Raw genomic sequence first — 27,381 nt, forward strand, 5'->3', positions numbered from 1 at the left:
CAGTGGCGTGACATCGACTGCAGGCAAAGTGCCCAATGGCTTGGTAGTGAGACCACACTATTGAAACGCTACTGCAATCCAAAATGTTATAGTAAAACAATCTGCAAATACTCTATAAAATTACTACTATTTTACTAAGACAAATCATGTTCAGGTATCTGGAACGCAGCCTGTGTGCTCCCTGGGACAGAAGAACACTACTGCCTCAAATGAATACATGTTTTCCTTTCCCCTCCCATCCTTATAACCTTGTCCAGTCTCTGTTAAGCCAACTGGCTGCACACCTCAGCTCACTTTCAGCTGTTTTGTTTAAGGGAATTTAAAAGGAAGATAGGGATAAGTATTTCCCAAGCTCTACTGAAAACTAGATCAGCTACACATAAAAGTTAATTTCGAAGCAACTGTTCTGATGTGCTCAGTCTGCCTTATTTTCAGTAGTAAGTCTAACACGCACCACATGTATTTCTTAGTCCTACTTAAAAAAAAAAGGTACTAAACAAATTTGTATGGATATGGTATTTTGAACAACCAGTATCTTCATTTCTTTGTTTGCTCTGACAGGAAGCCAAATTGCACGAATTACTCATGTGATTTTTCAAAGGCGTTAGATTTTCCACTATGTACCTCTTTTTTCCTTATGTCAGTGCTATATCCCATTCTCTTATGATCTGTTTCTGTGGCTTTAACATGTATTTTTGCAGGATACACCCAGAGAGAAAAATGCTAACCCTTTTCTGTAAAGAAACTCAAAAAGGTCCCACACATCTGCAGACTTTGGGTCCAACACTTACCTTGGCTTGTACAGGCAGCAGGAAAGTCGCTTGGTTTGTACTTTGTGTCCGTTGATGAAGATCCTCATCCTGGGATCAATATACAGCACGGCAGCATAGGCGCGGAAGGAGCGGCGCTCTGGCTTTCTGCAAGAGAGGGATGGATGCTCGCACAGACCGAGCGGTTTGCTCAGCGTTCCCTTCCGGACCAGCAGACATTGTCCCACATCGGTCCCTGTAGCCCAGAGATGACTCCATCGGTTCATGCCCTGCGTAACCAGTGTCTCTTTATTCACAGTGATCATCTTGGAGTCTCTTCCAGTTTTCTCTTTCCTTCACAGTTTTTTCCCCTTCACTGCCTTCCAATTAAGAAGGGTCATGACATACTATTGTCACAGAGCCTCCTCCTCTATTCAAACCAAAGAAACAAGTTTCTCCATGGACAAAACTCATAAGATTCTCACTGCTCAAGAAACTGCTCCCTGGGAGCCAAGTGACCGGCAGAGCCGGTGACCTCCTGCACTGCTCTGTGCTGCCCGGTGGATCTGAAGCACCTATGGCAAGATTCACACCTCGTGCAGCTATAGCTGTCAGCATCTGTATCCAAACCAGCGTGGTCAGCAGGACAAGGGCAGTGATCCTTCAGCTGTACTCTGCATTGGGGAGGCCACACCTGAAGTATTGTGTTCAGTTCTGGGCCCCTCAGGTCAGGAAAGAGATTGAAGTGCTGGAGCGGGTCCAGCGGGTCCAGGACTTGAACACAAGCCCTATGGGGAGAGGCTGAGGGAGCTGGGCTTGTTTAGTCTGGAGAAGAGGAGGCTTAGAGCTGAGCTCAGCACTCTCTAGAACTACCTGAAGGGCAGTTCTAGCCAGGTGGGGATTGGTCTCTTCTCCCAGGCAGTCAGCAATAGGACAAGGGGCCATGGGCTTCAACTCTGCCAGGGGAAATTGAGGCTGGAGATTAGAAAGCAATTCTGTGCAGAGAGAGTGGTCAGGATTGGAATGGCTGCCCAGGGAGGTGCTGGACTCACCGGCCCTGGAGGGTTTTAAACTGAGATTGGCCATGGCACTTAGTGCCATGATCTAGTCAATGGGCTGGAGTTGGACCAAGGGTTGGACTGGATGATCTCTGAGGGCTTTTCCAACCCAGTCGATTCTGTGATTCTGTGATCCCAGCTCAGAGCTGTCTACTTCCAAACACACTGCAGAGACAACCTCCAGCAAGAAAGCTGGGGAAAAGGCTTTCCTATTTTAATTGCCGTGCAGCTACATTCAGTAAGGGTTTTCTTTTAATTTTTTTTCTACCCACATCTTCTGCAGAGATTTTCTATTGAGCTGTACATTTTAAATACTGTTACAAAACACTGATGCACATATTACTGTAAATTGAAAAGGATGTTCTGAATACAGCTGGATAAACAAAGCTCAAACCTATAAACTGGACCATTTAACACCAAGCGCATGCCCCACTCACTAGTGTGTGCTCTGACCCCTCCGTTAGCCAGGAGCCTGCTCAACAGAAACTGCACCGGTCGCACACAGAAAAGGCACCACTAGGGCAGGAGGAAGAAGCTCTTCCGGTGATCAGAGGTAATCACGAAAGCTCACCAGCGGGTATCAAACAAACCGAGAAGCATATTACATCCCTGGAGGCTCCCAAATCGTTTTCTGCACCTGCGTACTCAGTAACAGCAAGCTAATACATACAGAAATAAATAGGTTTACAGTGTTTAAAGCTGTATTTTTAGAGGAAATTCAAGAACCTCAGGGAAGAAGCATGTAATTTCATAAAAACGGTAAAGCTTGCCAGGTGTGTCCAAGGAGCTCTGCGACTCAATCAAGCATTCGGCTCACTGCAGCTCAGTTTTTCCTTTTCAGACTACAAATGAACAAAGTTTCCCAAGGGCTCATGTCAGAATCCCCCCTGGATAAGCTGAGCAAACACTCAGCTCTCCCTGAGCACTGTCTGCTCCTCCCCGTGAGCTGTGGCAGGTGCACTCGACCCCACCAGCCAAACCAGAGCGGTTTGGTCCAGGCTCCAGAGGAGGGAAGGGCCTGAGATGTAACCAGGCCAAGAACTCCTTCCAGGAGACCCACAGGGAAGCAGAACAGCAGCTGAACGCCAGGAACTTGTGAGCGCACAAGTCTCATACGCACTTTTCTTACTGTCTGCAATTTGACTACGAGTCAACCACTTCATTCTATAAATACGACAGCCTGGATGAGCCACTTTGAGCTCTCCCTGCTAAATACCTGAGGTGTACGGCAATGGTTTTACTACTCACAGGTCAGTGGATGAGCAGGATTCAAGTTCAATACTAATCATTTAGTTTAAGTAGATGCAGACAAAATGTAATGAATTATTTAGAGATATAAGGTTGTATGATTTTTAATATACTCTTTGATTCATGTTACTTGGTAGGCTAGATTTGCTAAAATTTTAAGCTGTGAAGTCCTGCTCATATTTACCAAGGGCAACTGCAGACTACACTGAACCCTTGCAAGATAAAGTCTAATTTGCGTTTTGCTGGGAAAAACGGAACCGAGTGGGAAAACAACGACCCAGGGCTAACACGGAGACATTACAGATAACTGCAAAACGGGACCTGTTTTGCACTTTGCTGAGAAGAAAGCATTTATTCAGACTAAGACAGCACCTGCAAGGCTATGGACAAAAAACAATGTCTACAGCTGAACAAAACAAAGGCCCACAAGGAGTCAGGGAAAAAGCATCCAATGGGGAGCAAAAGGACCTAGTGGTGAAATGTTGCTATTGGACTGAATCACGGTGTGAATGGTCTGTAAATATATAAGTTTGTAGCTTTCTATGCTTGGGGGACCTCTGCGCAGCCACCAGCTTGAGCCAGCTCTTCTGCTACTCTGCTCCATTAAATTCTTTATTTCCTAAGAATATTGTCTCCTGAAAGTCTGCTCTGCATATGGTCATAAGGCCTCGCCTGAAAGTTTGCCTCTGGAGGTCTAAAACACAGACTGGAGCAAACAGTTATCAGGGACAGAGGAATCCTGACCGTTTGCGCTGCAATGGACACAGGCCTGGCCTGAGTTTGTCTCCGGAGCTCCAGGACACAGACTCCAGAGTGAACAGTTATCAGGGAGGAAAGACGCCTGGAAGTTTGCTTTGTGAACAGGTACAGGCACCTGCAGAGAAGGTCAGCAGCATTCAGCTTGGTGTATTTCCCCCATGCAGTAAATCATAGAGTGAACCCACCACCGAACTCTTTTAAGTCGTGCTTCTCTTTAAGAAATCTAAACATTGTTCTGCAGTGAGCAGAACCCCAAGTTACTCCCCCGGGACATGAGCACATCCCCTCCCTCCTCCGCAGGATGTCCAGGAGCTGGCCCTGCTCCCAGAACGGCCTGGGGACACACGCTGTCTGCACCATCCGCTCAGAGGCTGCTCTGCTCTGCACCTCGTCAGTTAATCGCTAAACTGAACACCAGTTTGAGAGCAGCGAGACTCACAACCAGCTCTCATTCTGATGAACATATCTTTGATGAGCGTGGAAAATAAAACCCACAGCTTAGGGCTCCTTTGTTTTAAGGTGCCTAAAGAAGGGCAGCGAGTTTGCTGCTTTGATCAAGCTGAGACAAGCCGACACAGGCATCCACACCCACACCCGACACACAACAATAATGCCCGTGGGCCATTTACATGCACTTCAAACTTCTAAAGAACAAACTAAAGATCTTCTGAATTCTCCAGAGAAAAGAGAAGCCTTTTAAAAACACACACACACAGAGTCTACAGCCAAAACCAACACATAATTTGATCAGAGCCCAAGGGCCTGTAATACCATTCAAACTTACGTTCCCTCTGGGGGTGTTTCTGCCATCTGAATGTCTCGAGGGTCAGAAGTCACATCCAGTTCTGGTTCTCCATTATCCATTAGTTTGAGGTTAAAGATGATCACCAGGGTGCCTGAGCAAATAACAATTGAGCGGGTGAATCCCAGCCAAACCCCAAACACCTTGCCCATGACCAGCACCATCCATACGTACCTTTCTCACCACGGATCTTATTGAACTGCTCCATCACTTCCTGTTCCGATTTGAAAGGGGAATACTTGTAAATTAGCTCTGTCTCAATAGCAAACTTCTCCATGTTGTCAGTCACGGGCTCCCAGCTCTGTGCTTTCCAGGTGGGCAGGGGAACGATAACCTGCAAATCACATCGTACCAAGAGCAACTCAGGTTCACCCATTCCAGTCAGCCCCTTCTGCGCATCACAGGGGAGCAACGTACCCTTCCAACAGCCCCGTAAGTCACGGCAAGAGTCCTTCCTCGCTTTGCGGTGGTTTGCACACCTGTCAGATGCTTGAGGACCTCTCTTTGTAGCCTCTGAGCTGCGCTCCTATGTCATCTAGTCGTACACTGAACCATTCCCAAGTAACCTGCATGGTTGCTCACATACTCATTGTTTCTTTTCCTCTCCTCCTATAACTTTCATAATACTAAAAAAAAATCCAAACTTTGCTTCTTTAAGAATGTCAGCCTCTGTGCTTAACTTCTCTCTTCAACTCAAATATCCTTCACTCATGTTTATCCTCTCACTCTTTATTATTTTTATGGGATTCTAGCAAGGTTATTGGTGTTTTCTGTTGTTTGGAACAAAAACACAGACTGAATTATGGACTGCAGCTGCCTATCGAGGGCACCGAATCCCATCCTCACTTTAGAATTGATGTCAAGCCAACATTTCTGGCTCCAGAGCCGCTGTGGGAACTACATCACTGTTCCCAACCTGCTTCAGCCATCAGCTGCCCGCCAGCAAACACCGCAGAGCTCCCTCCCCACCACAATGGAAAACGCTTTCTTAGATATCATCCCAGTGCAAATTTAACGCTTTTCTTTATTGGCCTTGCCTGGAAAATACTTGTGCTTGAGCACAAAAATACTTCCATGTTAAGAGTCTGAATACAGAACAATAATGCCTGAATTATATATTAAGATACACATGTTTTCAATAGGCAGAACCACACTGATTTTTTACTGAAAAAAAATCTGAAGGAAGAGACATGTCTCGAGTTTATGACCTGCAAGTAGCAACTTCAATCATGCCTTCAGTTCTCTACAGAAAATCAAACCAAAGCAATAAATTTAAATATATCTCAAACTCAAATTTTGTGGGAAAAGGAAAATGCAAGAAGTCTGGGCATAAGAAACTTCAAACAAAAAGCAGCCCTTCAAACTCCAAACTCAAACTGAATTAAAACCATAGGGAAAAAACCTGTGATAACTTTGCAGAATCCCTACAAGTTTATCACCACGAGAAAACCACTCACTGATCACAGAATCACAGAATGGACTGGGTTGGAAAAGCCCTCAGAGATCATCCAGTCCAACCCTTGGTCCAACTCCAGTCCATTGACTAGATCATGGCACTAAGTGCCATGTCCAGTCTCAGTTTACAAACCTCCAGGGCCGGTGAGTCCAGCACCTCCCTGGGCAGCCATTCCAATGCCTGACCACTCTCTCTGCACAGAATTGCTTTCTAATATCCAGCCTCAATTTCCCCTGGCAGAGTTGAAGCCCATGGCCCCTTGTCCTATTGCTGATGCCTGGGAGAAGAGCCCAATCCCCACCTGGCTAGAACTGCCCTTCAGGTAGTTCTAGAGAGTGCTGAGCTCAGCTCTAAGCCTCCTCTTCTCCAGACTAAACAAGCCCAGCTCCCTCAGCCTCTCCCCAGAGGGCTTGTGTTCAACCAACCAGTGTGGCAACCAACACGGCCACAGACTCCGCTGTGACAGCTGGGGACATTCAGACGAGACACTATGCGCTGCGTTAGTTCATTACAACAAAGGACACACGAACCTCATCGATGCCCTCTTCCTCGTGGAACGTCCGTGACAACAGGAGGCAGGTCATGGTGTTGTCTTTCTTTGTGAACAGGATGAAATCCTTCCCAATCCGCATGGAACCCCTGGAGACAGATTTCAGTCTGCATGTTAGACCTGATGCCCAACAATTTTTCAAAAGCAGAACACATTACAGAGTTTTCTTCCCATTATGTTTAACTATGAGATGCCAACACTTGGTACGGCACATGGGCTTCAACAGCAACATCTCATTCCTTTCAAAAGGTTTCTCAATCTGGACATTTTTTAACGTTTCAAAGCATTTAACACCAGTCACAATTAAAAGGAGCAGAGGTACAGCACAGCTTTCCAGACTCATGCTATGTAGACTAAGGTGAGATGTGACAATAACCTTCAAATCGATGAGCAGAAATGTGAGAAAGCGAATGCACGCTTCATTCCACTGTACACAAAATGAACTGGAGCAGACAAGTTTCTTGGAGACAGACAATTTATTTCCTAATGTCTAACCTTAAGGACTCAGTGACACTTCGGCTAATGCAACTTAGCAGGTAGTTGTCACGAAAAGGGACAGTCCCATCTTCCTCCCCACTCTCCTATACCCAACAGTGCCTTCCCCATCTTCTTTTACCCTATTACCAAACTTGTCCAAAAAAAGTTAACAAAAAAATTAACATAGTATTAAAACAAGGATTAGTGTTCTGCCAGTTCACTTCTCTTTAGATTGGCTTAATGCAACACCAAGGCTCGCCTTTCGCATGTTTAGGCTTCATTCTGCATTTCTCAGCTGTAATACAGTATGTCTCTTGCTCAAGGTTAAGAACAGGACAGCGATGTGTCCTCTGGGATCTGTCCTGCACTGCAGCTGGATCAATAGTATCTCAAGATCCCCTACATCCCCTTTTTTCCTTTCTCCATAGATATTTACAGAGTCCCACAGATTCCAGCAGCAAGCCGCATAAAACCGCATCAAGCAGAAGAGCTGATCTGAGTAAGCCATAAAAGCCCTTTAACTTTCCCAAATACAGCACTTCGCTACAGCAAACACTTTCTCTTTCTTAGCAAATCTCCTCCAACCAGCAAGATTTCCTTCACACTTAATCCCTCTCCTTCCCTCATTCCTTCCATCATTCCCCTTCTTCTCCATGCAGTTGTTTAAGAGAAAAATAAAAGGTATAAGTCCATCTGACTTGCACAAGACAACCTTCCTAATGAGAGCCTGCAGCACTATTTTGCTCCAATTTTACCATCTGTCTCTTACAGGCATATTAAGGTTTTGTTTCCTGCTCTAACATTTTTTCCCCCCAGCTCTGAACTGCATCCTCTGCATCGCACAAACATTACAGTAAAACACTGTCATCAGCTTTGGACATGCTGCCACTGAAGAACTACAGCAGATGTTCCAAGAGTTCCTGCCTACCAAACCATGGTATCTTTATTTAGATTTCATCTAAAAGAAGAAAAATATAAGAACTTTGGAGCAAAAAATACATTCAATATCTCAGCTCTAACCTCCACAGTCTCGGAGGCTGGTTCTGTTATACCTACGATTTCAAGCCGTTCCCATACTGGCCAATTTGAGTTGACTCAGGTGATCGCTTGGCTGATTTACCGAACTGAGTAACACTGGCAGCTTCATCTGGAACAAGAGACAGGGAACAAAAAGAATGTTTATTGTAATATACAGACACACACATACATCTTTTAGACAAACTTATTCACCACCATAAGCAGCACAGAAGGACTACAACACAGAAGAGGCCAGAAGCCCAAGCCAAAGTCTCATCCTGAAGCTCTGTCACAGAGCTCTCTAACATATATATTGCCTAATGGCATTTACATTATCAAAAGCTTTGCAGTGATGCTGTTACACTGACAAGAGTTTGGAGTTTCAGGCTAGCCCAGTGCACCATCCAAACTGCACAAAGACATTTCTCTTTATCAAAAAATGTCCACAGATGATCTGCTGTGTCCACCACAGTTACCAACATGGACCAAACGCTGCCCCGGGACGTGGCAGTTCTGTGGGACACAGAACAAACCCACGTGGCAGCAGGCAAGTCAGTGCTGTAGAAAACTAGAAAACGTCTTGAGTTCATGCTAAACATCGGGTTTTTCTTCATGGCATTGAACCGAATGCTATGATTAATTAATGCACTAGTAAGACAACAGCTAATTTTCACAGCAGATTCCTGCAGCGCTGGCAGCAGCACAGCTGTGGGTGAAAAGGCAGTACTAGCAAGTACTGCAGCAATTAACAGAGTATCTTATTAGCGCGGGACAAAATGAAAGGATGTGATGGCTTTGCAGTTGACAGGGTCTGTCATTTTTAGTTCAAGGGGTTCTATTGTTCAAAGGATAAAGCCTTTTAACATCATCCATAGGACAGAACAATTCCTCTCCCTTCCCCCAAGAGATAACAATCACTTCACCATAGAGTTTACTGGGAGAAATGAAATGCAGTTCCAGAGACAAGGAACACGAAGTGCCTTAACAGGAAGGCTGACAACAATGACAGCCCTCAGATGTGTACACAAGCTGCAGGGGAGCACGGGGGCTGAGCTGCGGACAAGCTGCATTCAAGCTCACAGGAGACTTGCCCAGGTCCACTAGTGCTGACAGCGAGTTTCTACAGTGAGTTTAGTACTAACACTGCTGGTCTAACACAAGACCAACCGAGCTGGGTGTCAGAATGCCAGTTTCCATTGAAACAACATTTAGATTTAAAGCCCCAAATTACAGGGTGAAAATACAGAGGAACAACTGTGCAAGCACCTTGCTGCCTCAATCCAGTATGTTCATAACAAAGGTCCAGTTATTTCAAACCCAGTTTCTGACTGGATGACAGTACCTCTTCCTTTCCTTCAGCCTACTACAGTATTTTCCAGCCAAACAGAGAAAATGTTACGTTATCTTGTATTCAGAAATTTGGGTAAGGATACTAACGATGATTATATTATTATTATATTACTGTGGTAGTTTCAAAGCCTGGCCAGGAAACAGGACAGGGGATGTTCTCAGAAGACAAGGCTACTGGAACCCTTTTACTACATAGAAAGCTGCATCAACAACTATTTAAAAAAAAATTTGAGAAGCCTAAAAAGGGAAAAGAGCAATTGTCCAAAGCATTTCCTCTCTCAGAAAAGGTGACCATATGGTTTATTACTCAATGCTGGATGTACAAAAGCACCCTACAAAGCTCCTTCTTTTTGGGCAGAAGAATGAAGATGATGCTGAGCAGAGGGGACGACTCTGGAGCAAGAGAACATCCCTCTGCTCCAGGCTTGCTATCTCTGCGAGAGATTTAATCTTTACTTCCTCTCAAGAGTTAAGGTACAAATGAATTATTTTCCAGCTTTTTTGAGTTAAGGCTCTGGAGGGAGTTTCACTTAAGGCTATTTTAGTCACACTGTTTCCATTTTGTCGTGTCTCAGAATCACTGGATTCAAAACAAAATCAAACCAAACCAAACCACCTCCCTGGCAACAAGAAGGGGGTGATGTGATCTGTTCCAAAGAGACGAGCGAAAAAACAATCCAAAGGAATTCACTCAGGATGGCAGAGTGATCTTCACAGCCCAAGAAAAGGAATCAAGGGCACATATAAAAAGTTTCCAAATAAGAAATATGAGACACCTGGGATGAAGAACCGAGGGACTGAGCTGTTCGGGTCCCGACCGCTGGTCCTCCAGGCCAGCACCAGAGCATCCTCCTGAGGGCCAGACGGGAGTCACAGCACAGGCAGTGCCTGCTCCCCGCAGGGGTCACAGGGCAACCACCGAAGCCAGACCAGGCTCCGCCGTTTGAGGACAGTCCTCACTTGCTTCCAGGCTCTCCTGTTGAGAATATATTAAAGAAGGTCCCAATCTGAGCACAGAAAGTTCTCCTTCTCCGTAAATTCATCTGATACATTTGCATCAGGTAGAGTACTTGCAGTTCACTTGGCAGCATCCTCAAAAAATCTCCCAGAGCCAAAGTATCTAATTCACTACCTGGGGAAATCAGCCTAAAGCAAGTTTACTTCCAGTCAAGCTTTCCCTGGGACAGGGGAACAGGGGAGACACTCTAAAGTCTTTTATCACCCTAACAAACACAGACACCCAGCCACCTGAGAGAAATGGCTCAACACAGCTAGTCATTAGTGATAATCAGTTTGATACAAGTTCCTGTGATTTATTTCAAAAACATGTTAACTTGAGAGGAAATGTCAACGTGCTGCAAGGTTAGAGATATTTTCCCTGGAGAAATGCACAGACCAGCCCCCCGAGGGTTGTCCCCTGAGTGTCACTGCCTACACACAAAACCATGTACACACACTTTAAGTGCTAGAATCCCAGTTACATTTAAACTTCATTCCTCATCATTATGAGGAATGACGAACAGTATTTTAAAAATACATGATCTAATAAAGTAACCAAGACATTAGCACTTCATTAACTGCATCCAGTAAAACAAAAGCACTTTTGAGCTTCCAAACTTCAAAAATACAGTTTAAGGAGTGTGCTGGTTTAGCTGAACTGAGGTAATTTTCCATAAGGTTAGTTTATTTTCTTGTTGATAGTTGGCATGATCCTCTGTTTTGAATGTAGTTTGAGATTAGTAAGATAGCATCCTGGGATGCAGTTGATGTCTTCTTTCAGTAACTCTCCGGTGTTTGGTGTTCAGCACTAAGCACGAAAGAACACAAGAGCTTACTGATGTTGATGCTTATTGATGGGGAAGCCACAGTCGCCCCTCAGTTTCTCATGTTTTGCAAGTAAGTAGAAGTACAACACAAGGAGGAGCAGGTCCAGGACAGCTGACTCAAGTTGACCAACAGAAGTATTCTACACCACGAACATCACATTCCATATTTAAGTAGCAAGTTGCTGGGAACGGCTCTTTCCTCAATGGCCACCACCCCTGGGGTCCCTGCTCCTGCTGCCAGGGGCTGGCTCCATCACCCTCCCTGTGTCCTGCTGTTGCTCTCTGCACCTTTACTGGACTCACTGAGCTCACAGTGTCCACCTTCAGGAGTATATTGCTGGGAGCACACATCCTAGCGGCTACGTATTTGTTTTGTATCATTTTCTATTTAATATTAAATCTGTTTCTATTTCAACCTACAAGTCTTTTGTCCTCTTTCCCTTCCCTCCAGAGAAGGAAAGGTGTTTTGCTGTTTAGCTGCTGGCCCAGCACTAAATGGCAACAAGAAGCAAGAACTGATGTATTTACTGTGAAAGGAATGAAACAGATCCCCTTAAAAACTACACCAAGCCAAATGAAACAGGTGATTGGGATAAGCCAGCATGGATTTACCAAAGGTAAGTCATGCCTGACTGACCCGGTCACCTTCTACATCAAGGCAGCACTTTCTGTCCGCATGTGTAGCAGTGGATGTTGTTTAGCTGGGCTTCAGCAAAGCACTGAACGCTGTTTCCCACAGCCTGCTCCCAGACACACTGGCAAGACACAGACCAGCCGGATCACCTGCAAGATGGAGAGGGAACTGGCTCACAGGTCATGCTCAAAGGGTGATCATCAATGGTTTTCACTCTGGCTGGGAGCCTGTCACAAGCAGGGTCCCTCAGGGATTGATGCTGTGCCCCACACTGTTCAGCATCTTCATAAGGGATCTGGATGACAGCAACGAAAGCACCCTCACCAAGTTTGCTGATGGTTGTGAACTGGACATATGAGAAGGGAGAGACATCTTAGAGGGAGACCTGGATGGGCTGGAAGAGTGGGCAAGCAAGAACTGTACGAAGTTCCAGGGAAGGGCAAGGTCCTGCACCTGAGATGAAACAACCAAAGAGCCCAATACAGGCTGGGATCTGGGGAGCAGTTCTGCTGAAAGGGACCTGGTGGACAAGAAGTGGAACAGGAGTGCACCACTGCAGCAACAAAGTCAAATGGGATCCTGGGCTGTGTCCACAGAGGCAATACTACAGACAATGAGATGTGAACATCCCACTCTACTCAGTGCTTGTCAGGCTGCGTGTGGAATACCGTGTCCAGTTCTGGTCTCCTCAATTCAAGAGATACAGACACAGGGTCTTTGCTGGATAAAAACTGGCTGGAGGGCCAGGCCCAAAGAATCATGGTGAATGGAGCTAAATCCAGTTGGCGGCCGGTCATGACTGGTGTCCCAAGGCTCAGTATTGGGGCCAGTTCTGTTTCATCTCTTTATCAATGATCTGGATGAGGGGACTGAGTGCACCCTTAGTAAGTTTGCAGATGACACCAAATTGGGTGGGAGTGTTGATCTGCTGGGGGGTGGGATGGCCATACAGAGGGATCTGGACTGACTGGATCAATGGGCTGAGGCCAATTGTCTGAGGTTCAACAAGGCCAAGTGCTGGGTCCTGCACTTGGGTCACAACAACCCCATGAACACTGCAGGCTGGGGAAGAGCGGCTGGAACGGGCCCTGGGGGTGTTAGTGACAGTGGCTGAACATGAGCCAGTGTGCGCCCAGGTGGCCAAGAGGCCACAGGATCCTGGCTGGTACCAGCACTGGTGTGGCCAGCAGGCCCAGGGCAGTGACCGTCCCTGTGCTGGGACCTGGGGAGGCCAAACCTCGAATCCTGGGGGCAGTTCTGGGCCCCTCAGGCCAAGAAAGGCCTTGAGGTGCTGGAGTGAGTTGAGAGAAGGGAACGGAGCTGGTGAGGGGCTGGAGCACAAGTGTGATGGGAGCATCTGAGCAACCTGGGGGGTTCAGCTGGAGAACAGGAGCTGCGGGGAGACCTTCTGATCTCTGAACTGCCCGAGAGGAGGTTGAGCAGCTTGAGTACAAACATATTTGATCTTCACACCACACAATTCAGTGTGATCATTAACAGAGCCAATGCAGCAAGTTCATAATGCAATTGCAGTAGGAGTGTGTCCTGGTTTCAGCTGGGATGGAGTTAATTTTCTTCCCAATAGCTGGTATAGTGCTGTGTTTTGCATTTAGTACCAGAAGAACGTTGATCATGCACTGATGTTTTTTGGTTGTAGCTGAGCAATGTTTACACCAAGTCAAAGACTTTTCATCCAGGAGGCTGAAGATGCACGAGACACTGCGAGGGAACACCCAGGACAGCTGGTGAGACCAGCCCAAGGGATGTTCCACATCATGTGATGTCATGCTCAGTATGTATTTTGGGGGTAGAAGAATGAAGGGCGGGACATTCAGAGTTACAGTGTTTGTCTTCGCAAGTAACTGTTAGACATGATGGAGCCCAGTTTTCCTGGAGCTGGTTGAACACCTGCTTGCAGACGGCAATTAGTGAATTAATCCCTTGTTTTGCTTTCCTTATGTGCACGGCTTTTGCTTTACTTATTAAACCCCTTTATCTCAACTCATGGGTGTTCTCACTTCTACGCTTCTGATTCTCTCCCTCAACCCACTGGGGGAGAGCAAACAATTGGCTGCATGGTGCTTAGTTGCCGGCTGGGGTTAAACCACCACAGCGTCACTTGAGAAACATACCTAGTTTGTAGAAATGCTAATCGCTTGCACCTTCCACTAACTTCAGTTGAGGAGCTGGCATTTTGCTTGACAATCAGGATCTATCAAGACAGAGCACTCAAATTTGGTTTATTGCCTCGCTATACCCTTCTCTGTTTTCAGATCTTGCCAGGCAAATCTAGAAGTGTCCAACACAGAACAAGACCAATGAGACTGAACAACAACAGGACAGAGTAACACAGAGAATGTGTCCATGGAACAGTTCACTTGAGCAGTTCAGCTCTTGCCTCTGTTGAATGCCCCCAGATATACCTGGGTTTATTTTACTCATTGTCCTGGTTTTGCTAAAAACAAGTTTCTCTTTCAGTGAATTTTGCCTGTCAGCTAAAGCCTTCATATTAACTGCATTTTCCTGGAGAACCAGACCCATGTTTTGGTAAACTTAGCAATGGAATGCAAACATATTGATAAGCATGGATGGACATCTCGCGAGAGGGGCGACGAGAAACAAGTGACCAAGAAACTGACCAACTGTGTATAACATTCCATTCACGTGAATACTTCATATAAAAGTGGGAGATCACGAGGATCTCGTCCCCTTTTTCCCTTCTGCTTATGGCCGACCTTAGGAGAGGATCTGGCTGGTCGTCCCTGAGAACTGAGGCCTAGTGAGAGACTGAATCCAGCTCCGCTTGGTTGCAGAGTCTAATCCTGGACTTTGGTGGCCAGCTCTGCAGTTGCTGAGACTTTCAAGATTGGTTTTGTATATTTTGTATTATTTTCTCTATTCTTATTAGTAGCATTAGTAAAACATCTTTAATTTTTCCAACTCTCTTCTCTCTGTCCTTCTTTCCCTCCCGATCGCCTGTCCTGAGTGGGAAGGGGGGAGAGGGAGGGGCAAAAAGGGGGAAGTGGGGGGGAGAGGGGGTTAACAATACATCTGCCAGGGTTTTATTGTCACCCCGCAATCTTAACCCTCGACAGATAATTTGGCGCCCAACGTGGGGCATGAGAAAGGGGTAAATTTGAAGATTTTTGGCTTTTCTACTGCTCTAACGTACCTTTCAGTTTTCTTGGCACGGTGCCATCTCATAGAGTTGTGATACTCGCGCGTCTGTTTGCTTCGGACATTATTTAGTGGTATTAAGGCAAAGTGAATTACATTGATTTAAAGATGTTATGGCATAAGTTGTATCAGTTGTTTTCTACATTGTGCTCATTGATTCCATATCTGTGTTGGGCTTTCTTTTTAAATCGAAGTATTCATTATATAACAACAAGGAACTGGACAATGATCATGATGATACTGTGTGGTTTGTCACTGGTTTATTTCATTATACTGCAGCCGCTAATTAATTTCTACTCGCTTCTGCTTTACCTTGAAAAGCCTCCAGGAGAGATTAAAGAGCAGAACGGCTCTGTGTTTGCTAATTGGTCAAGCGAATCTTTAGAAAGGCTGACTAACAATACTTTCGTTTTTTCGCTAGGAGAGTTCGCAAATGTTTTAGAGAATTTTGAATATCCTTGGAGTTTTGATAGAACTGTGATGGTGTTATCTGGTTTGCTGAATGTGTGTCAGTTTGTGCTTCTGTTAAGAGAAATGGCGTTCAACAGGAGGTTTGCGTCTCTTTGTTGTCCTGAGATTTGCGATGCGTCTTCGGAAGCTTTAGCAAAAAGCTCTCCTGGCCGCTCGAGAAAGAGCAAAGCAGCAAAGGCTGCAGCTGCTGCCACTGCCCCCCCGCCAACCGCGGCTTCGCAGGCTGAAGGTACGGCTCCTACGCAGCCCAAGGACATTGCTGATAACGTTACTTCTCCAGCCTCACAGGCTAAGGCAGCCCCCCTTTCTTCACACACTGGGCACTGTTGCTGCTGTAACCACAGTAACCACTGTGACAGTCATTCAGACTCTGGAAGTGAATCAAATGATGGTAAACCCATATCAGCATCAGTTGCCGGTTGTAAGAAAGTCACTAGAAAGACTACCCGTGCAGCAGATGATGGCACAGGGCCAACATCAACCCAAGGGCCATCATCATCAGGACAGGGAGGAGATGAAGTGACCATCACTCGGTCCTTTTCTCCAGGTGAGCTGAGAGATCTGCGAAAAGACTTTAGTCGTCGTGAAGGCGAGAATATTTTAACCTGGCTGCTCCGATGCTGGGACAATGGGGCAGGAACAATTGAATTGGAAGGTGGTGAAGCCAGGCAGCTGGGATCTCTGTCAAGAGATTCCACCATTGATAGGGCAATTTCAAGAGAGTCTAATGCCACTACTCTCTGGGCCCGACTCCTGGCAGCTATGAAAGTAAGATTTCCCTACAAGGAAGATTGTATATCCAAGTTAGGGAACTGGAATACTATGGAGAGAGGTATTCAGTTCCTGAGAGAATTAGCTGTGCGAGAGATCATCTATTTTGAACCAAACAGCCAAGAGGGGACAGACCCAGATAGAATCAATTGTACACGACCTCTGTGGCGCAGATTTGTACAAAGTGCACCACCGGCATATGCTAAGTCATTGGCAGGAATGGTCTGGTCATCACGAGGTATACAAGATATTACTGAAGTGATTGAGCAGCTCCGGAACTTTGAGGACAGCCTTGCTGGTTCTCTACGGGCTTGTGTCTCTGCTGTAGAGAAACTGTGTGAAAAATCTGATGACCGGTTTGAAAAGCTGTTGCAAGAAATCAAAGAACTCAGAGAAGACACATACCATTCACGACCTGCACAAACCTATGTCTCAGCTGTTAGGAAAAGGCGTTTCCAGTCTCGAGAGAGAGGACAGAGGCAGCCCACAAAAAGAGGTTCACTGTGGTTCTTCCTACATGAGCAGGGAGAAAACATGAATAAGTGGCATGGAAGACCTACCTCAGAACTTCAGGAACGAGTACGTGAGATCAAAGGAAAAACTCCTAGGAAGGTGGCTGCTCCAGTTTACAAAAGGAGCAGAAGAGATTCTGATGCTCTTGAAGGAACCTCTAATTCACATCCAGAGACTGTGCAAAACAGAAATTAGAGGTGCCCTGCCTCCAACCAGGTGGAGGAAAGGGATAATAGAGTTTATTGGACTGTACAAATACGATGGCCTGGTACAACACACCCCCAGGAGTACAAAGCTTTAGTGGACACTGGTGCTCAGTGCACAATAATTCCTTCTAATTATAAAGGAACGCAATCCATCAATATTGTTGGAGTGACTGGGGGATCCCAGGAACTGACTGTTGTAGAGGCTGAAATGAGCCTAACTGGAAAAAACTGGCAAAAGCATCCTATTGTGACTGGTCCAGATGCTCCGTGCATCCTTGGCATAGACTACCTCAAGAGAGGGTATTTTAAGGACCCAAAAGGGTATAGGTGGGCATTTGGTATAGCAGCTGTGGATGCTGAGAAAATTGAACAGCTGTCTGATTTGCCTGGTCTTTCAGATGATCCTTCTGTTGTAGGACTGCTGATGGTTGACGATCAGCAGGTGCCAATTGCTACCACGACGGTGCATCGCCGGCAATATCGCACCAATCGAGACTCTTTGATTCCTATCCAGAAGTTGATCCGTCAATTGGAAAGCCAGGGTGTGATCAGTAAGACTCGCTCACCTTTTAACAGCCCAATCTGGCCAGTGCGTAAGTCTAGTGACGAGTGGAGACTAACTGTAGACTATCGTGGCCTGAATGAAGTTACACCACCACTGAGTGCTGCTGTGCCTGACATGCTAGAACTGCAATTTGAACTGGAGTCAAAGGCAGCTAAGTGGTATGCTACAATTGACATTGCTAATGCATTTTTCTCTATTCCTGTAGCAGCAGAGTGCAGGCCGCAGTTTGCTTTCACCTGGAGAGGTATCCAGTACACGTGGAATCGCTTGCCCCAGGGGTGGAAACACAGTCCTACCATCTGCCATGGACTGATCCAGACCACGCTGGAGCAAGGTAAAGCTCCAGAACACTTGCAATATATTGATGACATCATCGTATGGGGCGACACAGCGAAAGAAGTCTTCGAGAAAGGTGAGAGAATAATTCAGATTCTTTTGGATGCTGGTTTTGCCATAAAACGAAGCAAGGTCAAGGGACCTGCACGAGAGATCCAGTTTTTAGGAATAAAATGGCAAGATGGCCGTCGTCAGATCCCAATGGATGTGACCAACAAAATTGCTGCAATGTCTCCACCTACTAATAAAAAGGAGACACAGACTTTCTTGGGCGTTGTAGGTTTTTGGAGAATGCATATCCCTGACTACAGCCACATTGTGAGCCCTCTCTATCGAGTGACTCGTAAAAAGAACCAATTTGAGTGGGGCCCTGAACAACGACAAGCCTTTGAACAAATTAAGCGTGAGATAACTCATGCGGTGGCCCTTGGACCAGTTCGGACTGGACTAGATGTTAAAAACGTGCTTTACACCGCAGCCGGAGATAATGGACTTACCTGGAGCCTCTGGCAGAAAGCACCAGGAGAAACCCGAGGTCGACCGTTAGGTTTTTGGAGTCGAGGATACAAAGGATCTGAGGCCAACTATACTCCAACTGAAAAAGAGATACTAGCAGCATATGAAGGAGTTCGAGCTGCTTCAGAAGTGATCGGTACTGAAGCACAGCTCCTCCTAGCACCTCGACTGCCGGTGCTGAGCTGGATGTTCAAAGGGACGGTTCCCTCTCCACATCATGCAACCGAAGTTACGTGGAGTAAATGGATTGCATTGATCACGCAACGAGCTCGAATTGGAAGTCCCAATCGCCCAGGCATCTTAGAAGTGATTACAGACTGGCCAGAAAACAAAGACTTTGGCATGTCTCCAGATGAGGAGGAAGTAAAACGTGCTGAAGAAGCACCACCGTATAATACTCTTTCAGAGACTGATAAGCAGTAGTCACTGTTCACAGATGGATCCTGTCGTCTTGTAGGAAAACATCGAAGGTGGAAAGCTGCTGTGTGGAGTCCCACACGACAAGTTACAGAAGCCACTGAAGGACAAGGTGAATCGAGTCAGTTTGCAGAAGTGAAAGCCATCCAGCTGGCTTTGGACATTGCTGAACGAGAGAAGTGGCCAATACTTTATCTCTATACTGACTCATGGATGGTAGCAAATGCCTTGTGGGGGTGGCTACAGCAATGGAAGAAAAGCAACTGGCAGCGTAGAGGTAAACCCATTTGGGCTGCCACACTGTGGCAAGACATTGCTGCTCGGCTAGAGAGCCTGCCTGTGAAAGTTCGTCATGTAGATGCTCATGTGCCTAAAAGTCGAGCCACCGAGGAACATCTAAACAACCAACAAGCAGATCAAGCTGCTAAGATTAAAGTAGCTGAGGTGGACTTGGACTGGCAACATAAAGGTGAACTTTTCCTAGCTCGGTGGGCCCATGATGCTTCAGGGCATCAAGGTAGAGATGCAACATATAAATGGGCTCGCGATCGAGGGGTGGATTTAACTATGGACACTATTTCACAGGTTATTCATGAATGCGAGACTTGCGCCGAAATCAAACAAGCGAAACGGTTAAAGCCTGTATGGTATGGGGGGCGATGGTTAAAGTATAAGTATGGAGAAGCTTGGCAGATTGATTATATTACACTTCCACAAACACGTCAAGGTAAGCGTTATGTACTTACAATGGTGGAAGCAACCACTGGATGGTTGGAAACATATGCCGTACCTCATGCTACAGCCCGAAATACTATCTTGGGCCTTGAAAAGCAAGTCCTTTGGCGACACGGTACGCCAGAAAGAATTGAATCAGACAATGGTACTCATTTCAAAAACAGTCTTATAGACAATTGGGCCAAAGAACATGGCATTGAGTGGGTATATCATATTCCATATCATGCACCAGCCTCTGGGAAAATTGAAAGGTACAATGGTTTGCTAAAAACTACACTAAAGGCACTTGGTGGTGGAACCTTTAAAAACTGGGATTCACATTTAGCAAAAGCCACTTGGTTGGTCAACACCAGGGGATCAACCAATCGAGCCGGGCCTGCCCAATCAGAAATTCTTCGGACTGTAGAAGGAGATAAAGTCCCTGTAGTACACATGAAAAGTATGTTAGGAAAGGCAGTCTGGGTTACTCCTGCCTCAGGCAAAGGCAAGCCCATTCGTGGGATTGTTTTTGCCCAGGGACCTGGCAGCACCTGGTGGGTGATGCTTAAGGATGGAGAAGTTCGGTGTGTGCCTCAAGGGGATTTGAGTTTAGGTGAAAATATTCAGTACTGAACTGCATGATGTGAATTGCCATACTAACAGTATTTAATAAGTGTCTTCCAGATCAAGACAGTGATGATGAAACCAGAGCTAGCTTCTTCGAGTGGCGCCTGACAAATTCCTCGAAGTTGATGTCTTTAACCCACAAACAGTGGTCATGAGATGCACTTGTACCATTTTTCCTGCCCTGGGAGACTGTTGTGACAAAATGAACTTAATGAACTTCTTAAAGGATGGTCCACTAATTAAGTACTCCTGTGTATATATGTACATATGTGTATATATATATATAGTAGTAATGATTAATTGGATTGTGTTGATAGATTGTATTGATAAGGTTTAAGTATTCAGTGAATGGCATATTATAAGGGGTGGAATGTCCTGGTTTTGCTAAAAACAAGTTTCTCTTTCAGTGAATTTTGCCTGTCAGCTAAAGCCTTCATATTAACTGCATTTTCCTGGAGAACCAGACCCATGTTTTGGTAAACTTAGCAATGGAATGCAAACATATTGATAAGCATGGATGGACATCTCGCGAGAGGGGCGACGAGAAACAAGTGACCAAGAAACTGACCAACTGTGTATAACATTCCATTCACGTGAATACTTCATATAAAAGTGGGAGATCACGAGGATCTCGTCCCCTTTTTCCCTTCTGCTTATGGCCGACCTTAGGAGAGGATCTGGCTGGTCGTCCCTGAGAACTGAGGCCTAGTGAGAGACTGAATCCAGCTCCGCTTGGTTGCAGAGTCTAATCCTGGACTTTGGTGGCCAGCTCTGCAGTTGCTGAGACTTTCAAGATTGGTTTTGTATATTTTGTATTATTTTCTCTATTCTTATTAGTAGCATTAGTAAAACATCTTTAATTTTTCCAACTCTCTTCTCTCTGTCCTTCTTTCCCTCCCGATCGCCTGTCCTGAGTGGGAAGGGGGGAGAGGGAGGGGCAAAAAGGGGGAAGTGGGGGGGAGAGGGGGTTAACAATACATCTGCCAGGGTTTTATTGTCACCCCGCAATCTTAACCCTCGACACTCATCCTTCCAGACAATGGTTCATCCAGCCTTCTAAGCTCCTTTCAATGTACTCAGGAAGCCCACATGCTAGTGTGGCAAGTCATGTAGCTATTCTTTTTAACTATTATTCTTAACAAACCTTAATTAAAATTATAATGCGGAAAAAAACCCACTCCCAAACCCTATGATTCCTGTTGAAGGAAGCTCTGTATAGATGTTGACGCTACTTTCAAAACAAAAACGGAGAAAAGTCCAGTAAAAGGTCTTCTGCTGACATCTCCTAAAATCAGCTTTCAGAGGTCTTCAAGATGTCTTTAAAACTGCTAGATCCTGCATTATGAGAAATTAAAACTCTGAGCCCTATACCCAGGGACAGAAACAGAGAGAGGCCCACATAGGGAGTTAGAATAACAGACTCTCCCCAGACACTTTTGTCCATGTTGACAGGCACGCAGAGCAGCAAATTCAGTTTCTACCTGGCTGCCCTCGGTCAAGTGACTTTCAAATGCATATCAAGTTTACTATGACCACCCAGCATTGAAGCCATGAAGATGTCATCACTAGAGCTAGACTCTGCATCAAAACAGTACATCTCAGATCACTGAAAATTAAGAAGGGCTTTTTTGAAAACACTAAACAAAGTTACATATCAATTTTACATTCTGAAATGCAATGCCCTGGAAAGAGGCAAAGATATCTTCACGGCCTATTTACAATCAAATAAAAGCTTTTTTTTCAGACACAAAAGGAACCGCACTTGGATGCAAGCATGAAGACAGTCAAAGGACATCAATTATATGGTATTTGCTGCATATGATGTATGAGAAATACCACTACAATTCCCAGTATCTGCCAAACTCCTCTACAGAGTATCTCACACTACCAAGGTCAAGATAAAATCCTTTAAGATTTAGCAAAAAGATTGGTCAAAGAAAACAACTTAATACTTAGCTAATACTTAAATCCCACTTTGTCACAAAATCAGAAATACGGGAGCAGCAACAGTGTAAAAGCTGCTATTAGACTCTGCAGACATTCCTCACCTTCTACTCTCTATGTAGAGACAAACATGTAGTTTTCAAGAAAAGCAGAAAAGGTTGTATTTCTCCCTGGTCCAAAAGCTTGTGAGAAGGCTATAGTTAAAGCCTCTGAACTTGTTTTATGGATGGGGCTTAATTGCTTCCTTCAATTCCATTTGCAAGAGAAAAAGTACTCTCAGAAGACCTTTTTAGCATCCTTAACTGTATTACACATAATACACAGAAGGTACCTAGAGTTCAAACTAATTCCTTCATGCAGGTCACAAATCTGAGTATCAAAGACATCAATGTATTTTATAAGCATTCATAAACAAAACTAAATGCTACATATCACAAGAGGATCTTAAAGTACTGAGGGATCAGAACAAAAATGTTTGTCAATGCTCATTTACCAAATTCCCCCACCTTCTCCAAAACCTTCCAATTTAGCCCAACTTTCTGCTCAGTGCAAAGCTCCTCACAGGAGGATTTCACCATCTTCAAGACACAAAGAAGGTGGTGTGGGTTGACAGTGGTGTTCTCTGATGTTAAAGCAAAGCAAGAAGGCTTTTCTCCTGCTAGACTCAACACAGATTTACATCAACTCGTATGACAAGGCAGAAGGGCCTTTGTTACATTCTTCTCATACTCGTAAGATTTCCTATCGCCTTTCCTAATCTCAGTCACAATGCCAATGATGAAACAGAGGCAAAATACTTTCAAAGCTAAGCTTTCCATTTCTGCCATGGCACACTTTCTTGTTAGAGCTGAGATACACCAACAGTTTGGCAGCCTCTACCGAGGAGAAGAGTTATGCCCATCAAAGCTTGTGCTCATAACCCTTCTGGCTGCGTTGTTCTCCCTCCAGCCCCAAGGCCAGCTTTGATGTGCTGGAAAAACACAGGCCATGCTGACTCAACTCTGTAATGCAGCAGACCAATTTTCTTTTGGTCAGATTAGTTTTTTGCAACTGAAAAGTTGAACGGTTTGATATATGACACAATGCAAAAGAGCCCATGCAGAGGCGGGAACACATATCCAGGCAGGGAACATGCCCTTTTCAACAGAACCAAACTGTTCATTCAGCTTAAGCCATAACACGAAACTTCAGCTTGAAAATGCAAGTGTAACTTCCTGTCACTTACTTGAATCCATTCCTGTTCCATCATCCAAAAAACACAGCATGAATCCACCTCGTAGGTCTTCCCGTGGCTCTACAAGAGAAGAGTTATTCAGTACTCCCACAAGCAAAAGTTAAAAGTTCCATAAAATGGAAGGAGCGCTCACAACAGAAATACCCCAATAAACAGGACTTCACAACCCCAATACGGCAAAGCTGTATTTTTTTTGTTACAGAATTACTAAGAACTTCTCCTGCACTTTAAACTCTATTTAAATATATTCTACAAGAGTATATTGTAAAAACAGGTTTCTTAAGCATCCGGTATAAACAGCTACTCACTATACCCAACCTCAGCTGAAGGCTGATCTAAGAGCTTGCCTGAGATTTTTGTAAAGGGACTACTTTTAGAAATATAACAGACACTGAGGTATAGGACAAAGAGTAGAATCGTAGAATTATTTAAGTTGGAAAAGATCCTGAAGATCACCGAGTCCAACCATTAACCTAACACTGCCGAGTCCACCACTCGGCCATGTCCCGAAGCATCACATCTACATGTCTTCTTAAACACCTCCAGGACGGCTACTCAACCACTTCCCTGGGCAGCCTGTTCCAACACTTGACAGCCCTTTTGGTGAAGAAATTTTTCCTAATATACAATTAAAACCTCCCCTGGCACCACCTGGGGCCATTTCTTCTCATCCTATCACTTGTTACTTGGGAGAAGAGACTGACACCCATCTCACTACAACCTCAGCTGCTCTCGTAAGACTTGCTCTCTAAACCCTCCACCAGTTTTGTTCTTCTTCTTTGGACACGCTCCAGCACCTCCCTGGCTTTTTCTTGTGGTGAGGGGCGCAAAACCGGACACAATAATGGGCATAAACACCCTCACTCTTATTCTATCAGGCACAACACACGTTTGCAGCCTAAATCCAAGTTAACTACTGACTTAACTGCTGACATGCAAGGAAGCAGCAGGAGTGACTTACCAGTATAAATGTCTATTCTTGTGGCATCTGCATCTCTACAAAGCAATAAAACCACAATCAGTATTCAAATGTCAAACAGAAATTAAGCTAAAAATCCAGGCACATGTAATAAGTTCCAAAATGAACCAGCTGCTCGGATCGAAGTCCACAAAGGCCCCACAGTCAGCACCAACAAGTTAAAAGACACATTGTTCTATTACACTTTTTGCCTACTTGAACCCAAACTCCAGCACAAGACACTGCTGCCACACAACTAAAACTAGTTACAGTGAACACCACTGGATGGCTAACAAAAGTCATGCTAAGGAGAGGAGGAGCGGGAATCAAATAAGCACACGCTTCCGAGCTCCCTCCTATATGAAACAAACAACAGCTACTTTTTTTCTGTCAAGCTACCTATGAAAAGTTTAGTAACTCCATATAAAACTCCATCCAAAAACATTCATGGTTGTCATAGGAAACTGTGTCATTAAAGGATCATTTAAGTAAGGCCTTTCATCTACTGTGCATCCTCCTCTGTATTTGGAAAAGCAGCACTACCGCCCTCTTCTTAAAACCATTTTTTTTCATGTAGACCCATCACATACCCTTGATTGGCTGATCAGAAGAATGCGGTTGTAATGCTGTAATAAAATTCCACTTCCTAAACACTGAAGTCACTTTGTCTTGTCTTTGCAACTCCAGCCAGGTACAGCTGCCTCCTGCCCAGGCAGCCAACCTCTCTTTTTGCCAGAGGAGGAACCAAGAGATTATCTCAAAGATGCTACATTGAACTATGTTGTAGCAAAAGTGAAAAGGGGGGCAGTGTGCACACACACAGCTGATTCCCTACAGAGAATTTCTCCTACACAGAAATCTACCGGTTTCAGCTCCTTAAATTACAATCTGCATACTGTGATAATTCACGCTGGATAGAAAACTATCTCAAAATATTTCCACATCAGAATGGTTTGTGAAGCTCAAGAGGCATGAATGCAAGGCTTGAGATGCAGCTATAGCCCAGATTCCCAAGTGCAAACATGAGGAACGTGGCCTAAAACCTGCAATTTCCAAATACCAAGTCTCAAGTGTCACAATTCCTCTAACTGTTCTTGCTCTATTTTTCAACATCCAGCTTCTATTTTCATCCTATCACCATGCTTGATACTAAGAGTCAAGGATTATCTAAGTATCTTAAGAGTTCCAGCTGTAATAATTATTATTTTACCCATTTCTCTCAACGTTAAATCTACCTTGTGTGTTCTAACTATTTCCTCTCCAATCTGAGTTGTTCTATGATTCATTCAAACTTACCTTTTCAGGAATAACTTTTTTTTCTTTTTTTAAGAAGTTAGATGTGTTGGTATAAGAGGAGCAAGGGAAATACTAATACTAAACTACAGTGAAGTCTTCTATTTTGTATTTTTTGGAAAGTCTACTAGAAGTGAAAATTGCTCAAGCTGAATATACAGGCTAAGTAAATCTTAACTGAATTTACCTTGGGCATCCAGCAGTCTCAGGTACATACCTGGCATTATCTACAAGTTCAGCAAGGGCACCAAACAAGAACTCATGGGTAGTTCTGCAACAAAACACAGAACCAACAGGGTTACACTGACACTTAAAAAGATAGATCTTTAAATAAACGAGAATCTCAACCACATTTCAAACAAATCCAGTTGTATATCTACAATACCATCATCTGCCGCTGGCAGCAAATTAGAAACGTGCATTTTCCTGTTTTACAGAGGCAGACAGCCAGGCTGCCGCAGGGAGAGGCTGATCCAACAGACGGCTGGTCACTATGGTCTAAAATACATTGCATGGACACAACAGAGAAAACTATCGACCTAATGAACCAGGCTATAAACGAGTCAACAATTAATAGGAATCCTTATTTTTTCACCACAATGCCAGGTCTTTTCATGGCAGCTAAACACTGCCTGTATGTAAACCATGGGCAGATGAGGATTATGCATTAAGATCCATCTCCTCCATGCACATATTCACTTTGTTATGTCTGACAGGAAGAAGCTTCCAGATTCTGGGGCAACAGCTGCAACTCTTCCTAATGCAGGGAAAGACGGTCTTCTGCCAGCCCTGTACCACACCAACAGGTAAGCAAACAGAAGGTGATACTAATTCATCTTTTCAGCTTTTGAAGAACAGATACACTGGTATTTTCCACAGCTGTCCATGACACTAATATTCACAAAATGAACTTTCATATCCATCTTCAATGTCATGACATCTAACCCACCAAAGCAGCTCAAATCAGAGGAAAAATCAGCTTTCAGAGTTACCACTAGAACCACAAGAATGGAGATCCCCATCTCTGCAAGCTCCCACTTGCCCATGCAGAGGCAAGAGACAGAAGGGAATGGTCTTTTGAAGACAATCTTCCCAATCAGAAAGCGTCCACAGAAGCTCAAACTCAGTATTCTTCCCTTTGAGCAGGATTTCCTGTGCACAGATTCAGCTCCACAAATCAACATCCCAGAAGTTTATTTAGGAAGTTACCCATATCAGGAAAAACCCATAAGCAAATGCATGCCTTAGCACTAGCAGCTATGCTTCATTAGCAGATTTTATTCTACAATTTAAAGAATGCTTCAAACTAATGAAAAGATGGAAATCAATATATACAGGGACTTCCAAAGAAAGAAGTTGGCACAAAATAGCTGAAAATGTAGCTGTAGATGATAGGAGAGACAAGAGAAAACACAATTTCCACACAGCCTGACACCATACTCAACTAGAACCTCTATCAGAACTGGAATCTCTTGTGCTGACACAACCAAAGTGAAACCTTGCTACAAGAAAGTGAAATCCACTCCAGCTATTTATCACTAACAAAAATTCATATACACTATAAATATCTCACATGCAGCATATTAAGCTCAACACTTAGAATTATCTTGTCATTATGTCATTAAAGTCACATGAAGTGCTTTGGCCTGATTGAATCAACTCAGCATTAACAAACACCATGGTCTTGCCTTGCAGTCAAAAGTGCCTGAAATA

The 27,381-nt window shown here is 44.7% G+C and overlaps 1 protein-coding gene across 4 annotated transcripts in view; it reads right to left on the bottom strand.

Moving 5' to 3' along the window:
* Positions 1-27,381, bottom strand: part of MORC2 (MORC family CW-type zinc finger 2) — a 56,536-nt gene that overhangs the window by 25,234 nt on the left and 3,921 nt on the right. For 2 of the 4 annotated variants that reach the window (XM_082065988.1, XM_082065991.1), the window contains exons 2-9: positions 25,886-25,939; positions 24,379-24,413; positions 23,409-23,477; positions 8,156-8,246; positions 6,603-6,711; positions 4,791-4,950; positions 4,599-4,710; positions 792-917 (exon numbers count right to left, since the gene is read on the bottom strand). In XM_082065988.1, coding sequence (XP_081922114.1) covers positions 792-917; positions 4,599-4,710; positions 4,791-4,950; positions 6,603-6,711; positions 8,156-8,246; positions 23,409-23,477; positions 24,379-24,413; positions 25,886-25,939 — 756 coding nt within the window. The other 2 variants (XM_082065989.1, XM_082065990.1) reach the window with 2 other exon arrangements.

This window comes from Streptopelia decaocto (genome assembly GCF_964273445.1).
Source record: "Streptopelia decaocto genome assembly, chromosome: 15".
Lineage (NCBI taxonomy): Eukaryota > Metazoa > Chordata > Aves > Columbiformes > Columbidae > Streptopelia > Streptopelia decaocto.